Genomic DNA, 22,558 nt, shown 5'->3' on the forward strand with positions numbered 1-22,558 from the left:
GGCACTGGAGTATTCCATTTCGAATTATGGCTACAAAAATGAAACAAACAAACAACAACAACAACCACCAACAACACAAACACCCTAATGTCACAACTAAAATAATTGCAGTTGTGACATTAGTCAGGGCTGCACAACAACCCATTTTGTCTGCTGGTCCGAACTGTCTGTCAGACCAGTAGGTACCCAGCTTTTCCATCTTTTACTGGTCCATTCCTGAAAAAAGTTACTGGTCCAACAGTGATTTTTTACTGGTCAGGGACCGTCGGACCAGTGCCAGTGTGCAGCATTACATCAGGGTTTTGGTGGTTGTTGTTTATTTGTTTGTTTGTTTGTTTGTTTGTAGGTGAAACAAGGGCAAAGGGCAATCTGTTCATTTTGTTTGATGTAGCAATTATTTGGACATTTAAGCTGTAGTTTCCTTTTGAGACACAGTTCTCTTTCTTCATTTTGATTTGATGTGCATAATTATCAAGTACTAACTACAACTACTACGACTACATACATACTATCATATGAATTATGAATAAGAATACATGTCTTAACTTTGACATTCACTGCACATGATTGAAAAATGATTTCAGACAAAAGTTGAAATTGCAAAGAGAAAAATGGCTAGAACAATTACTTAATGGATACGATTAGTTCTGATTTACTTTAATCTCTTTCTGATTCATAACTATTACATCATCAAATTCCTAATATTTCATTCCACTCAGCAGAGTATCAAAAATTTCAAAAGAAATTGAATATCAGGAAATGATACCGAGGATTGTCATCTGATACTAAAATATTTGAGAAATGGCAGTTGTGAAAAAACGTAGCAGATGAGTCTATCAGAGCACAACAAAGACATCAACACGAGGATAAAAACTTTGGCATATCAATACACTGTGCTTTAAATAATGTTAAAATCACACTGAAATTCAATACTTCTACATGACATGCCTGGAGAAAGAAATGACATACATTTTGTATGTACAGTGTAACTCATGCAATACCTATCAAAAATATATGAGGATGTGTTTTCAGATGCACAGATATCTCCATTTCAGACAATACACAAAATACACAGTACTCTCAAACATTTGCTTTATTTACAATTTTGAAAAACAAAACAAAATAAAAAAACATGAGAAAAATTGTGCCAGTGAACAATTAAGGTCATACATCACATCATTCGTTGATTCAATAACAGTGGAGGCACTTGACAAAGATGACCCCTCCCCCTCTCCTTTTTCATGTATTCAGTCAATGTAGATCTGTGTTTCAACACACTGAATCCTAGCCCTCATAACTAGCACAGAAACGTTTCCTGCATGTGTTGCACATCCATAGCACATACCAGGTAGTGAGTTTAAACAGTAAATTTCGCAAATAATCTAGTGAAGGTGAAATGGACAGGTCTTCCAATAGTGGACACATTCTTCCACTGCCACCATACACCATGGCATTTTTAAAACATTTGGTATGTAATATTATTACTGAAAACAGGAAATTGTTAAAATCCCAACAAATTTGCTGTTGTTTTGAAGAAAAAAAAATTATAATTACAAGTCTAAATGAAGCCCAGAGGGATTTTCATGTTGTGCTTCATGCTGAACAATACCTCTCTGCTGCCATGTATGATAAAAAATTGCCAATAACACAAACTAAAACATTTTTAGTGTATTGACCTAAACAACTGAATCATTATTTCACACTTTAGCAACATCATGATATGAGATCAAAATTTCTATGGAAATGAGGTACTCTAAATACCAGGTAAATAAAAAAATCCTTAAACAAAACAAAAAACACCTTTATGTACAGAGTACTGTTTCACTTTTTTGAGTGCCTAATCTAATTGGAGCTGCCTATACTCTCCCCTTACCACTCTCATCGTCATCTCGCTGGATGTTCCCGTATGTATTTTTCGTGAAAGGGGCTCTTAAAGTCAGTGGACAGGTTGCCAGACAGGTTCCATGCAGGGTGGCTGAACTTGAGGTTGAACATGGTGCTGAAACGCCTGAAGAGGGCCTTTTCTGTCAAGTAGCGGTGCCCTATCTTCTTCTCCTTCTCATGCATGTTGATGTACTCGCACTCGCTCCATGGCAGCTGTTCATAGTAGTGGTAGGGGACATTCTGGTCGCCATGGATACTAGGCAGCAGAAAAAGCAAAGAGAATGTGAAAATCCACCATCACATGGTATTCTGGCAATATTCATCAGTATGCTTTTCACAGAAACAGATATTAAAAGAATCCACTTGTGTTTGCAAGCAAAAAAAGAACTGCAATTCACACACTGCGTAAGAATTCTGTTCAAGAGAAAAACTCTTGTCCAGCCAGAATATCAAGTGCTCTAGACTCAATCATTCATATGGCACCATGTGTTGGATTGACAGTTTGCTGGCTACTGCCTAGTCACATGGGACCAACCACAAGGAGTCGACATCATACATTTTCTGGTGTGTGTACATGAAATTAATTGACAATCATTTGCATGAACATAATACTGTAAAAGTGGAAATTTTCGCGGTGTTGAAATTTTCGCGCATTTCGCGCAACCAGAAACTAGCGCGAAAATAAAAACACGCGAATATTTTTGCTTGCCATACGTTCCTGTGCGTGATGTCTTGATTCCGCGGAATTAAAAACACGCGAAACTCTTCTGACCCCGCCTAGCGCGAAAAATTAGTCGCGCGAAAATATCCACTTTTACAGTAGTGGTGCTAGGTCAAGGTTTTTATCTAAAATGTCATTCTTGAACCCAAACTTCAAATAGGAATGTCCATTGGTAATATCTGGAAAGAAATATAGCAATAACTCAACAATTAATTGCCTCAATTGACAGAGGTGAAAAGTTAACGGTCAAGGTGAAAGGTTACCAATATTTTGTTGAAATGTCATTTTCGGCAATAAATTTCACTAGATATTAGTCCAATAATAAGATCATTTGGTGTCGTAGATAATGTAATGTAAAGTCATTGGCAATTTGTGCTGATTAAACAAACCCAGCATGATGAAAACAAATGTGCAGATTTGGGATAACAAAAGAAAGTATAGTAAGGGTTAAAGGTCATAGGATAGCATTGGCTCAAATCTATTTCTCTTTCCTCTCTCTCCTCTGACTAAAACTCTGCTTTACTCCATCACTCATATTTGAAAGTCCAGACAGAAAACATACTCGCAGTGATGCTCGTCGATCATGCCATACACGGTGATGTTGTCGCAAGTCTCCAGTGCATACAGCATAGTGAACAGGCCAGTCGACAGCCATGTGTTGGACTTGCTCCTGAGAAACACAGATAAAAATTGAGCTGATATGACCATTCTGAACAAAAATTACACTCATGCAAATACTAAATGCACAGATTTTCGTGGTGCATTAATTTTTGCGCTACTACTGGCTAGCGCAAATACTAAAACCCTCAAAATCTTCTCAATTTGCTCTGCACATTATAAATGGCTTGACAATCGTGCAGCGCAAATTCAAGAACCCACGAGTATGTTTTTGAGCAGCTCAGCACGAAAAATGAATCACGTGAAAATATGGACATTTATGGTGTACTTACTATACTTACTAATTAACTTCAGAAATGTGTTCATTTCTCGTTAAAACCATAGCATAAAGTCTTGAAGCTAGACTTTGATTATCTGAGTATACAGTATATAACACTGAAGCCTGAACACCTACGGGATCTCAATACAAAGGTCAACATGACTGTGCAAAAGCCATTATAGTGGCTCTCACATCACAGAAATTGCCTTACACAATGAAAACAAAAAGGAGACATACCATTACAAATGAAATGGACCCTGAATCAATAATGGCAATGACAATGCCTTTGATTCCGTTTATGACCCAGTAACCTTAATCCTTTCATGATCATTCCAAACATGCAGGCTGTTTTGAGAAGCCCCCTGTACAAACTGCCATGGTATGCTAACAACTGATGATCATATGATAAATCCACAGGTGTCACATGTTCACATAACAGTACATAACCATTAAAAAGAAAAAAAACACTGAAAACAGCATGAAATCATGCAAGTATTATTTAGTCCCTATTGTCTTCAAGTTTTTGTTTTTTTTTCATAACTTTGTTCAGTATATTGGCTGGTTTAAACAGCATCTACACATTACAGAAAATTTGGGTTATCTTCCAAAACAGTTTCATAGCTTCCCACCAATACAGTAAACTGGCCAAAAAATCAACAGAAAATCAACTGTAAATCACACAGACAAGTATCGCAATAAACCATTTCTGCAATGTCTTACAATTAATTGGATTTTGTTGTTGTTGCTGTTTCTTTTCCTACAGCGTAGTAACAAATCTTTTCATTCACCTGCCCCCTCTCATTAAGCTCCTTAGGCTGGAATTCACCTTGTTGCTAGATTGGGCAAACTTTGTGGATGTTAAAGGCAACTTTTGTGAACAAAGCATGCATACGTAGAATTTTAGATACATTAGAGTAACAGTCTATGTTGAAGTGAGAAGACTCGAAGGCTCTTACCTGGAGATACCCGTCTCGGACTCAAAGATGGCACTCGCTTTCTGCTCGCCGGTGTCCTTGAGGGAGTACCAGTGGGTGCCGGGGTACTGCTTGGCGAGCATCTTCAGCTTCACCATGCTGTAGCTACCGTGTGCGCGATTCTCACTGCCCCACACGACGACCTGCAAGAACGGATCAAAACATCACACATCGGGCTGAGATCCCATCTACATTCGGACTCCATGTGCTGACACGATACACAATTTATACAGTGCGGCATCAACACAGGCTCACTCCATCACATGTACAGTACACGGTTTGACTGCTGAATATTTTGTTTGATTTACATGTACTAACATTCAGAATGCTGCCTACAATCCCCCCCCCCCCCCACTTTCTTTCAAAAAGATGTATTTCCGTAAAGCTTGAAAGACATAGTTGTTCTAAATATGCAGCTCCAAATCCGTCTGTAGAAACGGACACAAATGTGACCCTGCATCACAAAACCAACAAAAAGTTGCCAGACATGGATTTTCAGTTGAGGACAGATTGTGAAAAAACAGACTTTAAGCTTTAAAATGATGTATAACTCAATTCAAATGGACTCTCCTAACCTTTCTAAATTTTGGAGAGAATGCACACAGTGTGGAAAAGTTTGTACTGAAAAACAAGGCTCCAAAGTACAAGGTCTATTCACGCACTTCTAATACCAAGCCATCCTAGCCATGCAGTGAATGGGACAAAAAACAGGATGTAAACCACCACAGCAACAACAATGAAGGAATTATCAGATTAAGCTGAAATTGAGCATGCTTCATTAAAGGGGACTTCAGGATGACTTTCAGACTTTAACACTTGAACAACTATAAATTAGTTAAACCAAGGAGATTTTAAACATGGAGTTCCAACTGGCTGTAATTATTCAAACAGTTGTCAGATTTTTATTGATGTACAAAAGAATTCCACAGGTGCACTTGTGCCTTTGATGATTGATGTTCGAAGCCACCGTCGTGCTGAGCAATCTGAAGAATCGTTTTGAACGTTATCATAATGTTGGCCATATTTTGCTTATTTATTTATTAAATGAAATTAACTTTCACTTAATGATAAAGCATGTAAAACAAAAGTCAATCTCGTCCAGAAATTTGTGCAAAAGTGTAAATCAGAGCTGTATCATGTGAAATTGTTTAAAACTGTACCGTCCTGGAAAGCTGGTTTTATCACTTTTCCGCTTAATTTCCACAAATGAAACTAGTATGGATTAATCTTCAAGTATAATTCTTTATTGATAGATGTATCAGATTAGTGCCTGAGTATGCCCAGTCGAGTAATTTTCATCTTTATTTTAGCATTTTTTGCTCAATTTCTATTCGCGCATCCTCCTGTCTGTACCACCTACCTTTTATAAGAAGGGATAGCGAAAAGAATTACCATCACAAAGACATATCTTCCTTTGAAAGTGGCTGGTGATTATGCAATGAGACACGAGTCAATTGTCTTCGTATCTGCGCGGCAAATCCTGTTTGGCACATGCTTCAAATATTTCTGAGCGGCGGCTTCGAACATCTAGCAAAGGAAATAAGACAGTTGTGACTCCATTCTCTAGAAACGCCTTGGTTAAACTGAGTAGAGAGTTTCAGAATATATAGTGATTGGGATGCGGAATGAGAATGATTCCAAAATTTTTAACAAATTGCAATGAACAAGGATGATGACATGGCAACCTCACCATAAGAATGCATGAGTTGGGGCTCAAGAAAGCAGAACAAGAGAAGAAGGCATGCACAGATTCTTCACAAGTGAACTTGTTGAGCGAGCAGTATTGTAATGGAATCACATTGCTACATTTCTGAAATATGTGAGGCTCTGATGTCATCAGCACTGTTCAGTGTAGTTTGTTTAAGATTTTCAGTTTATTGGTTTCTTTGCTCAAGGACCACAATAAATTCCACAAATCTATACATAGAGCTGTCGATCTATGTACTACATGATGTGAAATTATGAAAATCGTCTGGAATGCCCCATTAACACATTCTATCTATGACTGATACCAATTTTCAAAGCAGTAACATCATCCTTTCAAAAGTTATTCGAGTTGAAAATGAGGGGTGAGTAAAGGATTTTTAAGAAATGAAAAGGGGCCTCTAAGACATGCCTACTCACACCATTCTTTAAAAAAAAAAAAAAAAAAAAAAAAAAAAAAAGTTTTTCAGGAAAAGTACTAGAAACAAAATTACAATTCATTTTCTGATCCAGACATAATTTTCAATTCTAATAACTTTTGAAAGGATGATGCTACTGCATTTAAAGTTGGTGGTAGTCCTGAGCAAAATGAATAAGTGAAGAAAATTCAGCTTAATCTTACAATCCCTTCAAAGTGGTTGCTACAGCTTTATATCCTGTTTTTTGTTCCATTCATTGCATTAAGCATCATCTGGTGAGATTAAGCTTCTGAACAGACCCTAACCTTGAAAGCCTTCTTTCTCAGGAAAACAAGTTTACAAGTGTACTTTCTTTCTATTTTTGAATACCTTAATTTCAGCACAATCTGATAATCCCTTCATTGTGGTTGCTACAGCTTTATATCCTGTTTTTTGTTCCAATCATTGCATTGAGCACCACCTGGTGAGATTAAGCTTTTGAATAGACCCTAACTTTAAAGCCTTCTTTCTCAGTAAAACAAGTTTGCAGAAGGTGTACTTTCTATTTTTTAATATCGGTTAGGTTAAGAGTCCATTTTTGTTCAGTTATTTGTTACTTTGAAGCTTAGAATCTGCTCTTTCAGATTCTACCCTTGACTTTAAATCCATGTCTGTTGACTTTTTGTTGGCCTTTTGATGCAAGGGTAACATATTATATTTGTGGTTTTTATAATATTGGTTTCACCGTTTAAGGACAATAAGTTTCACAAATCTATACATGTCACTATTGATTAATGTCCTACATGAGAGAAATAATATAAATTGTCTCATAGGCCCCTTTAATGTTCAATGACAAAGGGGGGGGGGGGGGGGGGGGGGGGGGGTGTAGGCCAAGACAGTACTATTGCACTAGAGAGCCAGGGGTAAGGGGGAGGTAATTTAAGCAAACCTCATCTGTATGACCAGCCCCAGCCAGCACTCCCTTCTTCAACAGGCCCACGGAATTGAAGCAGACGATTCTCGTCGTGGTCCTCCGTCCAACATAGTCCTCGAAGCCCACGACGGGGGCTTTGTTCATCCGGATCACACACTCCGCGGAGTCTATTTCCTCCCCCGCCCGATTCCGCAGCAGCTGCCCCGAACTCGCCACGATGGAGCATGTTTTGCAGTGAGATTTATAGACACTCTGAAAGAGAAACGGCGGTCTTTCAAATTTGAAGGCAAGACTGAAATCTCTTAATTGTGGCAATGGAATCATTCAACATGTATTGATAAACAATACACAAATTGTAAATGGTCACAACTGCGATGGTACAAGATTTTGCATGAGGTGAAAGATAGAGGCACATATGTCAATGAGAAGAAGCTGTGTTGCTGTGCTGAAAAGTGTGCCTCATCTTTCACCAAGTGCGAAATCTTGTTCCACTGCTTGAGTAAAACAATACACTATTCGTCTTATACAACACCTTTAGACATCAACAGGTGAGGTCCACATCGATTCTAGAATTCATTGAGTTGAAGTTGTTGACAGTAAAATGACTGACTACGCTAGTAATTGATTACCAATAAGTGCACACTAAAAACATGTTTTTTTTTTGTGACGTCAGAGGTGTGCGATGGTGTAAAACTTAATTGATCATAAGTTTAGCACGGGAGTCAATGTAAATTGGTGACATCTGCCGTGCAATTATATCCATTTTTGCTCAAACAATATTGCATGGCTCAACAGCTACAGTGTGCTATTGAACTTTTACCTGCATGTCATGTGATGAGTAATCGACCAATCGGGCAGCGTGAATCTTAGTCGTATTGTCTAAATTATTCCATGATAAACACTGATCCAATGGCTGCTGATAATGAAATCTGTGTCATGTCGCCTACACCCTCAACCTCTAAGCACATACAGAACTAATTCTAAATACAGAGCGCTCATACGTCTAAGTTGCCAAACTTGATTGGATTCACAAAGTCTTAATGCTACCTTTAATATAAACAAAGGAACTGCAAAGTTTGGCATACATCCAAACCCTTCAAATAAATCATTTTGTGCATTTCTTCCCCTGCCAGCAATTATTCGAGCATAAAATGATAAAAGGAGGGTATGGCAACAGCCAAATACTAGTCAGTGATTGGACAACCACAATCATGTGAGAGCAGTTCATGTTGGAAATGTTGTCCCATCATGGAAAAACAGTCTCATGTTGCCAAATGGCAAACATGGGAAGCACAGTATTGCATACCAGTATCATAAAAACAGGGCATTCACCTTCTTTGCTTCCACACTGCATGTTCGGCGCATAAACTATAAAAGCTGTGTGTAGTTTACAAGCATGCAAAGCTAGCATGCTGTGGGCTTGATGGTCATGTGGCAATTCAAGTTGAAGGTATGCATATCATTGTTGCTCTCACAGCACTCTCCTGACAAACCTATGTAAACAGATATGGCTTGTGTCGCTGAAAATGTACAGGATGTTCTAAGATCAGGATTCGGACTGTACCATTTTCCGGCAGGTTATAACCTCCTTCAGTAGCATTTCAAAAAAATTGGATGGATTATCACCTCCAATAAAGAGGTTATGTTTTTGCCAGCATTGGATTGTTTGACAGTTTGTTTGTTTGTTTGTCTGTTTGCACAATAGCTCAAAAAAGTTGTGAACGGATTTGGATGAAATTTACATGAAAAGATGATGACATTTGGAATAGATGATTAAGTTTTGGTAGTGATCCGGACCACCCATCTGGATCCAGGGATTTTTGTGAATCTTTCAAAAGGATCAATTCCTTTTCATTGCCAAATAGGGCTAAAGAACAAGGGGATTCAAGCTGCATGTATTGGATGTGCATATACAATCTGTGCATCAGGCCTCTTTCAGCATAATGTTTATATGGGCAGAAATGAGCTGCTTGGCAGCAGTCTGCACTCTCCAAGTGCTTGTCTAGATCCATTATGTAACCTACCCCCATGCACCTTATACATGTATGTTCCCAGTGCTCCTATAGTCTCTCCCTACCTTGAGGTCCTTGACATTTCGATAGTCGTTCCTGAGGTCGGTAAGCCTCCGCTGCAGCTCAGCAGCATGGTCCTCACTCTGCTCTGGGTGGTACAGATCAAGTCCTGGTCCCAACGCCTGTCCTACCCCCTGCCCCTGCTCCAGCCCCAGTCCAGAGTCTGAGTCCCCCTTCACTTTCCTCCGGTAGTAGTTGCTGGCGCTGAAGGGGTCCTCCGCCGCACTGCCGTACCTGTGGCATTTGTACATCATCATGACGGCATTTTCACTAGGCTAGGGCATGGATGACTGAAATGTATGGGCATAGGAGATTGGCTGCAAAGCCTGTGTGCGAGCAACTAATTTTTCCTTTGGCATAGAATGCTAACACATAAACCACATGCTAGAGCTGGGTGCACAGTATGTGTATATATTTGCTTTGCATCAGGAGGAGTGGATTCCTGAAAATACAACAAGTGTACATGTTGCATTGCATGATGCAGAATATCATGGACATGACAATAGCAGCACAATTAATCATGGTAAGTGTCTAAAGAAGATTGACAGTGGACACTTCTTTAATTAGTTTTCTTCTTTTTTACCACATCAGGGGAAGAAAGTCAAAAGCAGCAGAAATCAGCATAACCTTTTTCAAGTGTGCAGTGCGTCCAGTTTAGGAGATTGAGGTGAGATGGGTACGTGGTCCTACACACACAACTGAGAAATGCACCCACCACGTTATTTTCACATATTGAGAAAAAAAGACAAAGATAAATCATCCTAAATTAAAAACTTCTTTTTTTGTGTGTGTGGAAACAAATATTCTTCTCTTTTTATTTCTTGAAAATATTGTAACAAGCTTCATCATAATCTGGTTGTTGTAGTTTTTTCCATCTTATGCATTGTAAATTAACTTGCACATTTGGGGAATCTGGACATTTCCAAATTTTATCTCATTCATTTCAGTGGTTACTTTTAAGTATTGTTTGTTTTGTTTTGTTTTGTTTTGTTTTGTGTTATTTTGATGTGGGTTTTTTCAGTCATGTATTGACACTCCATGTAACTGGATTACACAAAAATTGTGCTGGAGATGATGCTCCTTTGCCATGAAAGCTATACCATGCCATGAGAGCATGAGAACGATAATGGACTCACAAAAATGAGGCATTGGCAACTGACTCAGGTGGATATGAATGGAACCTTCAAAGCTTTTCATGGTGATAAAATACTCAGAAGTACAGAATATCATGTTCATTAACCACTTCATCAAAACTTGCATGAGAGTGAATATTACCATTAAGAGAGTCTGGGTAAATGCAGAAAAATTAGGCTTGTTTATATCTACAAAAGGAGATATCAGAAGATGAATCTGAAGATTAAGAGTTGAGATAAGAAAGACTCAGAAGTGCATAAACTGATTTAGTGTGCCAAGGCAAGCAAAATTTGTCTTGAGGGAATTCGCTGCACAAAATCAGCGTAAAAGAAGAATTAAATGAACCAATATAGGACCGTGCGGATTAGTGTCCATTAGCATGGAGGTTAGAATGTAATCAAGATCTGATGAAAGGTTTTGCTCCATCGAGGGTTTGATTCTAAATATGCCGGTCCTTCAGCCTACCTTGTATACTCTTGCAAGTAGCTCTCATTTTGTAGCAAAACCACTTTAATACAATATACTCTTACTTTCCTGTTTTCTACTCTCGAGGCAATCTGATACTTCTGTGCGATAAATCTTTCCCTTTTTTCCACTTTCAGGCAATGCTAGACGAAAGTGTTCTTCATTTTATGTCAAGCTGTTTTAAATCTGAATAGAAATCAAAGCTCTCAACCCAAAATTAATCACCTGTTAACCTCCATCATGTCATTTGAATGACTGTTGCAAGTAATTCTTTTCCTTCCAAACCTCATGATATCCCCATCCACTGACATTAAGGCTGGAAAATGATGTTATAAAGCCACAGTTCTGTAACCACCTTCTTTACCCTTTGACCTTTGACCCAGATCATCTCATTCAGACAATTTTGTACTCTATTCTTGCTACTGTATTTATCTTCACTGGACATTCCTGACTGAAATTCTAGCCAGACATGGAACTTTGCACAACAGTTCATTGATCTTCGGCTTTGACCTTTCTTTCTTGTCATTGTATTAAAACTACACTAACTTTGAAATTTTAGATCGACTGTATAATATGGCATATTTATTAGCAAGTCTAATTTTTCACAGGTCTGGACTTTCCAACAATTTCGCAAGTGGTTTAATAATTCCAGATAGTGGAGTACAAAACAGTACTGAACGTAGAAATGTATGCATCCTTCACATTCATGTCGGGATGAGCGTTAATATTTTCCTGTGTTTTTTAATTTGCGAATAGCACCCAACTCGCGAAATTTGCAAAAATAAAAACCTTGCAATATATTTGGTGTATACTACTTTCATCCATCTTGCCAAAATATACCAAGACTGAACGCTGACATTATGACTGAAAAAAAGAAGAACTCTTTCCATTTAGAGCTAAAGTGATCTTTGACCTGGAGAAATTTTGCCCAAGTATGATTGATACACACCTCATTCAGATGTTTAGAAAAATTTACCCTCTGTTTTGGGGGGTTTATTTGCCTTTTAGACTTAACACCAAGAACAAGACTAAAGGAGCATAATTCCTCTGGCACTGGATTGGGGCAAAAAGTAAGACTAACAATAGAAGCCTTGAAGGGAAGCACTAGTGCAAGGTTAGTGGAAGAGTGTTACTAACTGATGTCCAGAAGAGGCATAGAAATACACAAAGACCACCGCTGCCACAGTAGCCATCGTGCCATAGACCAGCACAGCTGCAAAGATGTGACAACCGCACTAGACCAAGAGAAAATAAGCAAAAGAGAGGGAAACCAAAACAAAAGAAAAAAAAACAGGAAAAGGAAACGAAGAGGTGAATGGAGAGAGAAAAGACAACATTAGATTGTGAGTTCTCAAGAACATGTCATGTCAGTAATGTTAATTTTAATCTGGAGGTGTCTCAACTTGAAAGAAAAAGAAAACAATTGAAGCGAAACCAAGAATTATCTCTCAAATAGATGTATTATGAGATTGTATCAGTATCTCTACACACTTACTCAATGTGTAGAGATGTCCATCAAACACCATGTAGGAATAAATCATATTTCAATCACTAATGACTATTAACACAGTACATCCATTTTGAAGTTACGGTATGTAATATGTACACAAGTTTTATGTCTGACCTATTGAATGGTGGCACGTACAATTATTCAGATTCAGATTCAGATTCAGATTATGTACAGAGCATTTTAGAGAATCCTTAAATACTCCTTAATGACTCAAAATGAAAACCAAAGAAAGAAATGAAAACCAAAGAAAGAAATTAAAACAATTCTGTAAAAAGGATTCTTGTATCACATGACAACATACAACATTAAACTGTCTTTTTTTTTATTAATTAAATAGACAATGACTAGAATATGTTCTCCTACGACAAACACAAGAAATAATGAATTTAAGTACAGACTGTGATATTGATAAACATACGTGTGCTTTGACCACACACATACACACAATGTATCAATGTATATACTGTTTTCATAGTCACTGCCAACGATTTTTGGATCTTTTGTGACAACGGGAACAGGGAAAGGGGAAAGGAAAGGGAGAGGGAGAATAGTGGGGAGGGGAAGGGGCTCACATGGCATGACTCACTGTATACCTTCACTACATTGTATGAGAGCCTGTTTACTTATTAATTCAATCAATAAATATACAGCTGCAGCAACATTCAAATCAATAATGACATATGTCCCCCACTAAAGGTAAAACACACATCTCAGAGGGGGCTTAAAATTAATCTTCTATACCATCTGGAATTTGATTGCACTACAGGTTGTATATCAAGTTGGTCTACCAACAAACTTGTCTGGTTGACACAATTTGCCTGAATAATGAGTTGTTTGGGAGTATTTTGACATCGAAAGTGTAAAATAATTTAGATCGTAGTAGTTGGTATCCAATTTTTTTTCCTGAAGTGCTCTTTCCCATGAAGTAGAAAGTAGGTAGAATGTTACATGGTGATCAATTGTACCACATTTTCCAACAAGCTGCATGCAATTCACTTTAACATGGAAGATTGATGGATACTGCCATTGCCTGATTTGTAATTGACTAAATATAAAACATCACGTAGCAGCCAAGATCAGATATGTTCTCAGAATGCAATACTGTCAGCTACACCTTTTTGGCTAATAAAATGTTTCGCACTTTTGCCTTTTATACCTAACTGAAATCATGGTATCACAGCATTATTTCACATGTTTCATATGCACATGTGTCCATTTTAAAGAAAAAATCAACTACAGTTTCTACAGGCATACAGAAACTATGCTTTATCTTAACTCTATATACATGGTCTACAATGTACATGTGCACATACACATGTGAATACAATTAATCTCCCCATTCAGTGTTCCTAAAAATTTAATGCTGATCTGATTCAACTCATTATAGATCGCAGCTTGCTACAGAATGTGACATCTAACTTGGCTGATTTCTCACTATCTTCAATGACAGTTTTCACGACTAGCATTATGTCTGTGATAATGGTAATTTGTGTTAAAAAAAAAAAACAACAATCAAACAAACAAAAATGTGCATTTGGTGCAGTTCAGCAAATGCATGCATCAAATGCAAGTATGTGAAACCAATTGATGTGCTTTCAAATTACATATAATTCACATCATACAAACTGTTTGTGCGGCTAAGAAACTTGAATATTTCCTGTTTCTCTGGAAGAAAATAAGGAAGGGGTATTTGCTTTGCTCTCTTGTCACATTCATGATCTCTAAATTTGCTTTGCATGTATTGCACACATCTATGAAGTTCTGAAGTCAATAACAGAACACCAGTGCCATTATGAAAGAAGGATATCATTTTCAAGTATTTGTAGAGACAAATTGTTTTTAACTATCAGCTTCAAGCTCTAATATCATTTGATATTGATCAGTTACAATGAGTTTTCTACTTGTTAAGCAGACACGTTTGTTTGTGTCTCTTTGACCAGCATAGAAATGCAGATATGATAACATCCAATGAAAATGGTAGGAGGCAATCTATGCACATACAGGGAAAGGGGGAGGGGAGGAATGGGCTATTCATTACAGTTGTACATTTTACATGACAGAATTGACAAAAAAATAAGAGGAAATCATTTGTTGTGACACACTATACACAGATTCACATGGCTGCACATATAACCAAGGAGGTTCTAGAGAATGGAGTCACAACCGTCTTATTTCCTTTGCTAGATGTTCGAAGCCGCCGTTCAAAAATATTTGAAGCATGTGCCAAACAGGATCTGCCGCGCAGATACGAAGACAATTGACTCGTGTCTCATTGCACAATCACCAACCACTTTCAAAGGAAGATATTGTCTTTGTGATGGTAATCACTTTTCGCTATCCCTTCTTATAAATGGTAGGTGGTACAGACACGAGGATGCGCGAATAGAAATTGAGCAAAAAATGCTGAAATAAAGATGAAAATTACTCGACTGGGCATACCCGGGCACTAATCTGATATATCTATCAATAAAGAATTATACTTGAAGATTATTCTATATTAGTTTCATTTGTGGAAATTAAGCGGAAAAGTGATAAAACCAGCTTTCCAGGATGGTACAGTTTTAAACATTTTCACATGATACAGCTCTGATATACACTTTTGCACAAATTTCTGGACAAGATTAACTTTTGATATATCATTAAGTGAAATTTCATTTCATTTAATAAATAAATAAGCAAAATATGGTCAACATTATGATAACATTCAAAATGAATCTTCAGATTGCTCAGCAAGACGGCAGCTTGGAACATCGATCATCAAAGGCACAAGTGCACCTGTGGAATTCTTTTGTACATCAAAAGAAATCTGACAACTGCTTGCATAATTACAGCCAGTTGGAACTCCAGTGTATAAAACCTCCTTGATATAACCATTCACCTTGCTTGCACTACTGTAAAGTATAATACTTCATCTAAAACTTGTATAAAAATTTGTATCTTTCATTCTGTACCCCAAATTGTCTATGCCTGTACGGTTTTACCTGAACCATGGGGAATCCCGGCAAAGATTCATCATGTTTGGTGAAACGGTTTGCCAGCTTCATGTTCTATTTCCTTCCCGGACTTACACTACAACACCCCTCCCCGCCCCCCCCCCTCCCCCCCCCCCCCCGAAAAAAAGATGCTCGTAAATAAAACCAGTTGACACTGCTTGTGAGTTACTGTAGCACAATTTCCTGGTAGGAAAGTGTAACAAAATAACACACCGCGCACAGTGAAATCACAGTCTGTATTGAGACATGGCACACATATTTGCTATCCAACATAAATGTTTGACAATATTGATTACTTCTGGGCAGGGCGACAAAATGTTAAGACTACATTGACATATCAATATCAGAGACTACAACCCCAAGCACTTTCTGATCTGGAGATTCTCCCACCTGAAACCCCTAGCAAACGGGAGACTCCAACTTGACAGTGTGATGTGCACAAAGTGCATATCATGAGCGCGAAGTTCCTTGCGGTCAGGGTCCAGGGCCCATATAAAGGGATTGTACAGTACTGGTTGAGGTGGGGATTCATGTTTTGAGCATAATGAAAAGCCTCTTATGAAATATGAAAGAGCATGTAATTTTAAGAAGGATTCAACGTTTATTTGATGAAAATTGGTCATCAAATGGCTGAGATATCCTAAAAAGTGCTAATAATAAAAGGCGACATGCCACAACTTTATTAGGATCTCTTTGTTTCACCTTGTTTTTGGATATCTCAGCCATTTCAAAACCGATTTTCATCTAATAAACTTTTGATACCCCTTAGAACTGCATGCTCTTTGACATCTCACAGAGTGGTTTCTGAATATCTCGCAAAACGTTAAAAGCTACAGCTGTAAATCCTCACCTCAACCAGAACTGTACACACCCTTTTAACTCTGCCCTGAAAGCTCTAGGGTTCCAGATGCTCTCTTGTGCTATCTAAGGCTTATTTTTCAACACACGATGGTACAAAGTAAGAAATCATTTCAAGCAGGAGAGACAGAGCCAGTGCGGGAGAAATTAATCTCAAGTGGGGGAACGGGGGATTTTCCAAATTGGGCTTTTAGTGGGAGATCTCCGTCGAGAGCAGGAGAGTTGGAGTCTCTGATATACAGTATTGTACCAGGCATGGCTGATTTTACACACGATCACCGAAATCTCTTAGCCCCACTTTATTCTCTGGATCCTCTCAAGTCACTCCTGCCCCTCACAGCAGTTAAAAAACCTCTGCTACATTGTATACTATCTGAGGTGAATTACATCTTTGATGCAATTCCACTGCTACTCAATAATCTAGAGACTTGCACCTACATAACTTGTAACCCACTGTGTTTTTAAATCTCAGAGCTTTGCTAATGAGTAAACAACAGAGAGTAAACTAGAGCATTACCGGGTAGTTTCCAGAGTGTAAATGGGATCTTAATTTATTCAAACATCAAAATTACACATTTCAGTCCTCTGCAGTTTTATGCAACAGTGAGAAAATTGAAATTTTGAATAAGAACAGAGCAAAATATATGTTACAACAAACACGACCCACAGACATGACATGCATTTGACATACTAGAGTAAATCAAAGTAGGATCTGTATGAGTACCTGATGAAAACACTGTAAAAGTGGAAATATTTGCACAACTGTTTTGCACTCAATTGGGAAAAATCAATTTCATATGTTTTTAATTCCCCATAGTCACGGAGATGAAATACTTTACATCACAAGCCAAAAAAAAAAAAAAAAGATTTTACACGCCTCTATTTTGGCACTGGCTTCATGTCATGCGAAATGTGTGAAAATTTCAACATTGCGCAATTTCCACTTTTACAGGAAATTAGTTCAATGCAATGGACAATACTATCATGCATGTTTGACTATATACACTGTATTTGCATTTGCAAATTTATACAATGTTATACTGGATGGGGAGGGGGAGGGAATGAGAATTGAGAAGTGTAACAACACTACAAAGTCAGTACAGTGTATATTAGAAGTTGCTTACATGCAGCTTGTTGGCATCGGGAGTTCTGCTGTACTGCACTGACATTCTTCCCTGAAACAGACAGATACACGTATGCGAAAGAGCAGTAAATGTATCTATTGAAAACACCGTTCTGCAATGACAATCAAAGTAATTTTTGAGATGGCATGGCTAATAGAGCAGATGCACTTTAGTAAACTTTATTATATCATGGACAACTTCCGATTATTACAGAAGTTCTGAGACTGCACATCAAAGACATCAAGTTCTTGAGGATTCCTAAAGAGCATTGCATACTGTAAAACATAATATATTTGCGGCATGAATTTTTCGCGAATCGGAGCCGACGGCCTTTTTTGCGGCATGAAACTTTCACGTGCATTTTAATTTCGCGAATCTTGGCACTCGCGAAATTAAAATGCATGCGAACATTCCTTGTTTTACAGTAGATCATGTACATGTACACATGCATGGCTATCCAGCAGCTTTTAGGTTGGATGCTTTATACAGTCCCTGCTATAGTATCAATTGTACATGACTATACACCTAAACAAGTTCTGCATGTTCCAACTGATGGACAAATTGCCCTCCATCGACTTTAACAAACACCAAATTAAGCAGTATTTTATTAGTAGCTACGACAAACAAGAGACCCGCGGGTCTAGCGCTCACCTGAGTATCGCAAGTTCACCTTTCACGCAGTCACTAATCTAAATTATTCATAGCTCTACCAAAATTTGACGAGGCATTCTCAAGTGGAAGATGAAAATGTACAATAAGGGCCCAATTTTTTCAAGATTCCTTAATTTGGGGGAATTGGGGCCCCCTGGGGCCCTCTGGGTGGGGCATGGTGCCCAGTTTGATAAATTGAGATCCTGACCACCTAGGGATGCTACCTGCCAAGTTTGACAAAAATCCATCATGAGGTTTTCAGGAAGAAGATGAAAATGTACAATTCAGGCCCCCATTTGGACCCTTCCAACCACCCCCTCCCCCCTACCCCCAAGAGGGGCACCCCTGGATCTCCTATGAACAAACTTGAAACTACAGTCATTAATGTACTCACTCATAGTATTATCTCAGCTCTATAACTTCTGATTCTAGAGAGGATTTTTAAAGATTCCTTCATTTGGGGGGTTTGGGCCCCCTGGGGGCCCCCTGGGCGGGGCATGGTGCCCATTTTAACAAATTGAGATCCTAACCCCCTAGGAATGCTACCTGCCAAGTTTGGTGAAAATGGGTCATGGGGTTCTCAAGAAGAAGATGAAAATGTACAATTTAGGCCCCATTAGGACCCCTCCTCACCCCCACCCCCCCCCCCCCCTGGGTCCCAAGGGGGGCACCCCTGATTCTGCCATGAACAAACTTGAAACTACAGTCATCAATGTGCTAACTCATAGTATTAACCTAGCTCTATCACTTCTGGTTCTAGAGAAGAAGGTTTTTGCGGATTCCTTAATTTTGGGGGGTTTGGGCCCCCTGGGGGCCCCCTGGGTGGGTCATGGTGCCCATTTTAACAAATGGAGTTCCTAACCCCCTAGGGATGCTACCTGCCAAGTTTGGTGAAAATGGGTCATGGAGTTCTCAAGAAGAAGATGAAAATGTACAATTTAGGCCCCATTAGAACCCTTCCCCACCCCCCTCCCCTGGGTCCCAAGGGGGGCACCCCTGATTCTGCCATGAACAAACTTGAAACTACAGTCATCAATGTACTAACTCATAGTATTAACTTCGCTCTATCACTTCTGGTTCTAGAGAAGAAGATTTTTACAGATTCCTTAATTTTGGGGGGTTTGGGCCCCCCTGGGGGCCCCCTGGGTGGGGCATGGTGCCCATTTTAACAAATTGAGTTCCTAACCCCCTAGGGATGCTACCTGCCAAGTTTGATGAAAATCGGTCATGGGGTTTTCAAGAAGAAGATGAAAATGTAAAAAGTTTACGCACGACGCACGACGGACGACGGACGACGGACGACGGACGACGGACGACGGACGACGCACGACGCACGACGCACGACGCACGACGCACGACGGACGCCGGACGAAGGGCGATCGCAATAGCTCACTTGAGCCTTTGGCTCAGGTGAGCTAAAAATCGTGGGCATACATACTATGGCTGGATTTGTGGGGGCGCTGTGGCATAGTGGATAAGACTCCCGACTCCCAATCAGAGGACCCGAGTTCGAATCCCGCCCAGCGCTTACAATTGTACGTCCTTGGACAAGATGCTTTTACCCACCATGTCCCTCTCGACACAGGTGTATAAATGGGTCCCTGGCAATGCTAGGGTAATAATAATGGCAGGGCCCTCTGGTAGAGCAGTGGTAACACTGAAGAGGCTACCCTGGGTAAATAAGACCTTACTTTTATTATACCTCCTGATCACCAGACAGGCATCTTACCTCTATCCAGTGACTGGACCACCAACCAGTGATCAGGAGGCTGTTGGTTTGAATCCAGCTGAGTATGTGTGCCTGTGATTTTTTTCATCACGGCTACTACTAAAACACTGACTACTGTAAAACATGATATATTCGCGGCATGAATTCTTCGCGAATTGGAGCCGATGGCCTTTTATGCGGCATGCAATTTTCGCGAACTGCCTTTGGCATTCAATGCATATAGTGAAGACAAGAACTTTTGCTTACATTTTGGAATTTTAATTTCGCGAATCTTGGCGCTCGCGAAATTCACGAAATTAAAATGCACGCGAACCACCTTTGTTTTACAGTAATTAAGGGCTTATTTATATGTACATTAAGGATACGCAGGGCAGTTTGTCTATAAGTTGCAAAAAAAAAAATTAAAAAAATCTCGAAGCAAGAATGTTAATCATTTCAACAACTGCATGTTGTTACTACAGTGAACACTGTGTGCTCACACCTCCCTGTTGGATGAAGCTGCTGCACCTCAATTTTAGTTGATATTGTTACATGGGTGGTCTCTATGTATACAAAAGTGATTACCGGTAGTTTAACACATGTGGTATCATTACGGCCTCATCATCTGCCTGGTAGTTGGCTGGATGAGTTGTCTCTCGGGTGCCATCTCCATACAATGCACACAATCTGTGGCCCTTACTTATAAAACCAACGAAGAAGGGAGCCTGATAACATTTTACAGCCACAGTCAGATTCTGCGTGGTATGGATATCATTCTTTAGCTCTAAAATCACATAAACTGTTTATTGCCTATTAACACTGATAGTTCCCAGCCCATCCAATTTCTGTAGATGCTTGAAAATCAAATATGTAGAAATGCTACATGCTACACGCACTCTCTCTCTACCTCAAATAAAAAAAAAATTTTAAAAATGCTTTTTCAGTTAAGGATCTATTCAAGTGCGCTGAATCACCCTCCATTCTGAGTGGAACAAAAGGGGATTTATGAACTCCATGGAAAGCAAGAAAGGGATTATTAAATCAATCCAGTAGTGGCACTCATTAACACTCTATTCATTCTCACATCAAAGTATCAAAGCTACAAGTGACCGTTATGAAATTTCTGTAGGGTCTGCATGCAGTTCCATTTACTTTATAGGTGAAAAATGGAGAAAACAACCTTGAGACAGAAGTAGCAGGGCCAACAAAAATTATTTTACACAATTAAAATGGTTTCAACCGTATTGACAAAAAAACAAAAAAAGAATGCACCAACTTCTGAAAGGTGGACATCAACTTTTTTCACCTGAAACTACATCAAAACTACTTGTACCTTTAATAGAACCTTGGGTAATTTTCTTGAATACTGTACATGTCTAGCCAGCAAATATGCCTTCTTTTTTTTTCTACAGTAATACATTGTAAATGCATCATGTCAGAATAATTTCAAAATGTAATCTGATTTAACACAAATCTTAATGGTGAAACACTACGCCACAATCATTGCATGGTTTTAGCACTAGATACCGGTATTCATGGTTACATATTGAATAATACAGTGTGAATTCTTCTTAGTAAACACAAATTACCCATGTGTTGGCACAGCATCGTTTACTATTTGCAGCAAAACTTTAGGTTGTTGTTGTTGTTGTTGCTGTTGTTGTTTTTGTTGTTGTTGTTGTTGTTGTTGTTGTTGTTGTTGTTGTTGTTGTTTTTGTTTTTGTTAATACACAATACAAATTCTCTCCAGATACAGGAAAAATTTTCTTTGATTGCACTTTAATAGTCAAACAAAATGGCGACATCACTGTGTATGCCAACTATCATACTGCCATCAAACTTACCCGTTTTAGAGCCGACCGGTTTCCCATGCCCAATAGGTGACCCTCTCTCCCTTCTCCCTCTGCTGGACTTAAGGCCGACAAAGGTATTTGTGGCAAACGTCCTCCTGTGGAGCCCTGGAGCAGTCCAGTGCAAACTTTACACAAGCCACAGGCACTCCGTGTTGTATGTATGTGTGTGCGTGTTTGCGTGGGTTTGTTGTTCCAGTGTGTGTTTGTGTGTGTGTGTGTGTATGAATGTGTGTGTGAATGCATGTACAGCTGTATGCTCATGTGTTTGTGTGCCTGTCGCTTAACAAAGTGTGATGTTCATCCTGTAAATGTTACAGATGCATGCCTCTGTGACGAACGAATCACCAGGCTCGTTTTTTCAGACGACCTGCAGCCACCTGAAATGACGCCTTCAGTCTCTTCAGTGTCTGTGGGACAAGAATAGACAAGGGGCAAAATTGAATATTCCTATCACAAGCATTAAACAAATGCTCATATTCTGATCATGTGAATGATGCAGATTAAAACTAAATTTGGTACAAATGTAATCGTTGCTTTTTCTATGTAGTACACCTGAGTTTAATGACGAGCTAATTGATGTTGACAGCCTGCAGAGGGAATAAATGGAACATCAAATTCACAAAAGAGGAGAATTTCTT

General features: G+C 39.0%; 1 protein-coding gene across 1 annotated transcript; it reads right to left on the reverse strand.

Annotated features, from left to right (window-relative positions):
* Positions 1-1,884: 1,884 nt before the first annotated feature.
* Positions 1,885-22,225, reverse strand: LOC139711902 (alpha-N-acetyl-neuraminyl-2,3-beta-galactosyl-1,3-N-acetyl-galactosaminide alpha-2,6-sialyltransferase-like). Its single transcript, XM_071623747.1, has 8 exons — positions 21,912-22,225; positions 17,709-17,759; positions 12,361-12,458; positions 9,630-9,858; positions 7,568-7,804; positions 4,499-4,659; positions 3,168-3,275; positions 1,885-2,140 (listed from the first exon to the last, which is right to left on the reverse strand). Exons 1-8 carry the CDS (start codon positions 22,179-22,181, stop codon positions 1,885-1,887), a joined length of 1,410 nt encoding a protein of 469 aa, XP_071479848.1. The 5' UTR covers positions 22,182-22,225.
* Positions 22,226-22,558: the final 333 nt, after the last annotated feature.

This window comes from Diadema antillarum, unplaced genomic scaffold (genome assembly GCF_040938485.1).
Source record: "Diadema antillarum isolate AM-2024a unplaced genomic scaffold, OU_Dant_1.0 seq00001727_RagTag, whole genome shotgun sequence".
Classification (NCBI taxonomy): Eukaryota; Metazoa; Echinodermata; class Echinoidea; order Diadematoida; family Diadematidae; genus Diadema; species Diadema antillarum.